Raw genomic sequence first — 4,365 nt, 5'->3', positions numbered from 1 at the left:
AATAATAAAACCAAGGAAAATGGCCACAATAGGACGATTGCCTGAGTTCGACAGTACTAAAGAGGATTTTGATACCTTTTTGGAGAGATTTGAGCAATGGATTGCTGCAAATGAAATTGACAGTGAAAAAAAAGCAAATGTTTTCATGAGTGTTTTGGGACCAGTCGAATATGGCCTCTTGAAAAGTCTAGTGGAACCTGCAAAAGTGATTGAGTTATCATACCAGGAAATTTCTCGGACGCTTTCTGACCATTTTAAGCCCAAGCCAATTCTGATTGCAGAACGTTTCAGATTTTACCAACGCAACCAAAGTCCTAGGGAAACAATATCTGATTACATTCTGGCTTTAAAACGTCTGGCGAGTTCATGTGAGTTTGGGACATTTCTGGATGATGCTCTTAGAGACAAATTCGTCTGTGAACTTGCAGGAGAAGTTTATCACAGAAGGTTACTGTCAGAGAAGGACCTTACCTTACGAAAAAAGCCTGCGATGTTGCTGTTGCATTAGAATTAGCGCAAAAAGATACCAAGCAGCTGAGTGCTCAGGTAGCCATAAAGGACTCAAGTGTGCATAAGGTGCAAAATGTCTATGGGGGCAAGCAGAAGTACAGAGGACAGGAAAATGCTCAGTACAGGAGTAAAAAAGGGGTCCAGCAACCTTTTAACAAGCATAAAAGCAACTGTTACAGTTGTGGAGGAGGCAACCACCATCCCACAGAATGTCGTTATCGAAATGAAAAATGCCGCAACTGTGGAAAAATCGGACACTTACAACGTGTATGTAAAAATCACAGAACACAGCGGCTAGACAAAGCTCAATACGTGTCAGTGGACTCATCTGGGAATCAGTGTGCAGTGGATGATGAACTGTTTGAGCTCTTCACTGTATATTCTGCACAAGACAAGGCGGATGGCATTTATATTGATCTACAGCTAAATGGCACAACAGTTAGCATGCAACTAGACACAGGAGCCTCTTTGTCTTTGATCCCAGAAAATATCTATAAAGACAAATTGAAGGATTGTATGTTGCGCCAGACCTCCATTCATCTGGCCTCATACACTGGAGACAAAATTCCTGTGTTGGGTGAGATCAAGGTTCCAGTCACATATGAGGGACAGCAGTGTTCACTTCCATTGATTGTGGTCAAAGGAGACAAGCCACCATTGCTGGGACGTAACTGGCTCCAGAAAATATCCTTAAACTGGAAGGAGATCTTCAGCTTGAGACATGTGACACCGGTGAGTGTTCTTTCCCTCTCGGATGTACTTGAAAAACACAAAGAGCTATTTCACGATGGATATGGCAAAATTTGTGACTTTAAAGCAAAGGTGAGATTGCAAGAAGGATCTCAACCTATCTTTCACAAACCAAGGCCTGTTCCGTATGCTCTTAAAGAAGCAGTAGAAAAGGAACTTGATCGCCTGGAGAGAAACGGAATTATCTCTCAGGTTGGAAGAAGCGATTGGGCAGCTCCCATTGTGGTTGTGCCAAAGAAAGACAAGACCGTTAGGCTGTGTGGCGATTATAAAGTCACAGTGAACAAATGCATTCTTGCAGAGGACTATCCGTTACCTAACGTGGAGGATCTTTTTGCCACCTTGGCTGGGGGAAAAGTCTTCAGTAAGATTGATCTGTCTTTTGCATATCAGCAGCTGCAGTTGGACACTGAATCCGAGCAGTACGTTACCATAAACGCACACAAAGGCCTGTTTAAGTACCATCGTCTGGCCTATGGGATTTCCACAGCACCTGCGATTTTTCAACACACGATGGATCAATTTCTACAGGGACTTCAACATGTAGTGTGTTTTATGGATGATATTCTGGTCTCTGCACCATCTTCTGAGGAACATCTGGTAGTACTGGACAAAGTACTGTCACAACTGCAACAATATGGAATAAGAGTGAAGAAATCGAAATGTGAATTCCTCTGTAACTCTGTGGAATACTTGGGATTCAAGATTGATGAAAAAGGAGTGCATCCAACGGAGAGTAAGGTGGATGCGATTGTAAAGGCCCCTGCTCCAACAAATATCTCAGAATTACGATCTTTTCTGGGACTTTTGAACTACTACGGAAAGTTTGTGGCTAACCTTTCCACGTTGTTGCACCCACTCCACCAACTGTTGCAGGCCAATGTAAATAGGCAATGGTCTTCACAGTGTGCTCATGCTTTCAACGCCTGTAAACAGCAATTGTTGTCAAGTAAGTGGTTAGCTCACTATGATCCAAAAAAGCCACTGAGACTCGCCTGCGATGCCTCTCCCTATGGCGTCGGTGCAGTTATCTCACATGTGCTACCTTCAGGGGAAGAACACCCCATTGCGTTTGCATCAAGGACTCTGACAGCAAGTGAAAAAAACTATGCACAGATTGAGAAAGAGGCCCTGAGCATAGTCTTTGGAGTGAAAAAGTTTCACAAATATCTGTATGGCCGCAAGTTCCACCTGCTAACTGATCACAAACCTCTTCTTGCAATTCTAGGTCCCAGATCTGCCATTCCAACACTTGCTGCTCTCCGTATGCAACGGTGGGCTTTGACCTTGTTGGCCTATGATTATGAAATAGAGTACAGGCGCTCTGCGGACCACGCAAATGCAGATGCTTTGTCCATATTACCGTGTGAGACACCCTCTACAGGGGGGGAAGAGGAGACTGTGTTTCAAGTCTCACACCTAGATGAATTGCCAATCTGTGCAAAGGACATTGCCACGGAAACTAGGAGAAATCCCTTGCTGTCAAAAGTATTGGACCTAACCTCTGGATGGCCCAATCATGTCACAGATGAGCACTTGAAACCATTCCTTGTAAGGAAAGACCAGCTCTCAACAGACCAGGGCTGTATCCTGTGGGGCTCGAGAGTAATCATTCCTCCGAAATATAGGGAAAGACTGTTGTCTGAGCTGCATGAGGGGCACCCAGGCATAATAAGAATGAAAGCATTGGCAAGAGGATACCTCTGGTGGCCATGTCTTGACCAAGACATCCAAAACTTTGTAAGTAAGTGCGCTCCATGTGAGTTGGGGTGAAACCAACCACCCTGTGCTCCTCTTCACCCATGGTCTTGGGCGACAACACCCTGGGAGCGCATTCACATAGACTATGCCGAAATAGACAAGCAACACTTCTTAGTGATTGTTGATGTTCATTCGAAATGGGTGGAAATCTTTCCCACTCAGCTGACCAATGCAGAGAAGACTATAAACCTCTTGCGTCATATCTGGGCTTCCTATGGATTACCCAAAGAGCTGGTGTCCGACAATGGCCCACCATTCACCTCCAGGGAGTTCGAGGAGTTCCTAAGGAATAATGGTGTGCGTCATGTTCTATCTCCTCCATATCATCCAGCCACAAACGGTCAAGCCGAGCGGGTGGTACAAACCTTTAAAAAAGCATGGCAAAGGTTACGAGCACAATCTGTAGCCCCTAATCTACGCCTGCCTGGCTTTCTGTTAACCTACCGCAACACTCCCCATACAGTAACAGAAAGAACACCTGCTGAACTGTTCCTGAAAAGACAGCCTCATATCCGTCTCGCACTGCTAAAGCCTGATACATCTGCTGTTGTTCTCAAACACCAAGCGCAGCAAAAAAGTGCTCACGATTCACCTTCGAGAAAACTCAGATCATTTGAGGTTGGTCAGAAGGTCATTGTGCGGAACTGTCGACAATCAAATTGTGCTGGGCTTCCAGGTGTAATCTTGTTCCAACATGGACCTCTAACATACCAAGTGCAAGTCGGAGATCGTAGTGTGAAGGTACATGTGGATCATCTGCTGCCATCTAATGCACAGGACAGAAAGGATGTTATGGGCAGTACCATGGCCAATGACTTTGCTCCTGATGTGAGTGACAAGGGCAATTCCAGTGTTACCCAGTCACATATTCCAGTGGAAACAAGGACAGTTCCCAGTCCTGAAAGAAGATATCCTTTTCGACAGAGAAAGGCACCTAACAGATTAGATTTGTAGTTATGGACTGATAGGTGGTTCTTTATCATAAGAAGTTCTAACCACATGTCTACAAGAGTTGTTGTCAGAAACTGTAGTCACATTTTTGCAAATTGTTCACATTGTTAAGGGGTTAAAATCTATGGGGGAGGAAATGTAATGTATTGTTCATGCAATGCTATACTATGCACTACGGAAGTTTCCCATGTGTTGAACGTTGATTGGATCAGCAAGGCAGTGTAACTGAGAGAGCGAAAAACGGAAGCACTCACCAGTAAAGACTGCAGTGAAATGGTTGTCCGCGTCTTTCCTCTGAACAGTAGAACGTAACAAATTTATGGTTGGTATCCACATGAACAAGTGACAATGGTGCAGGAACAGATTAAGTTCTACGGGCTATAAAACCAAGCT

At 44.5% G+C, this 4,365-nt stretch overlaps 1 protein-coding gene across 1 annotated transcript; it reads left to right on the top strand.

Annotated features, from left to right (window-relative positions):
• The first annotated feature begins 374 nt into the window (after nucleotides 1-374).
• LOC125251884 (uncharacterized protein K02A2.6-like) lies at nucleotides 375-3,975 on the top strand. The gene is made up of 2 exons (XM_048164982.1): nucleotides 375-2,865; nucleotides 3,184-3,975. Exons 1-2 carry the CDS (start codon nucleotides 955-957, stop codon nucleotides 3,973-3,975), a joined length of 2,703 nt encoding a protein of 900 aa, XP_048020939.1. The 5' UTR covers nucleotides 375-954.
• The last annotated feature ends 390 nt before the right edge of the window (nucleotides 3,976-4,365 follow it).

The sequence above is a fragment of the Megalobrama amblycephala genome, linkage group LG17 (genome assembly GCF_018812025.1).
Source record: "Megalobrama amblycephala isolate DHTTF-2021 linkage group LG17, ASM1881202v1, whole genome shotgun sequence".
NCBI lineage: Eukaryota > Metazoa > Chordata > Actinopteri > Cypriniformes > Xenocyprididae > Megalobrama > Megalobrama amblycephala.
The sequence above is the reverse complement of the archived record's forward strand: the minus strand, read 5'-3'. Positions and strand labels throughout refer to the sequence as shown.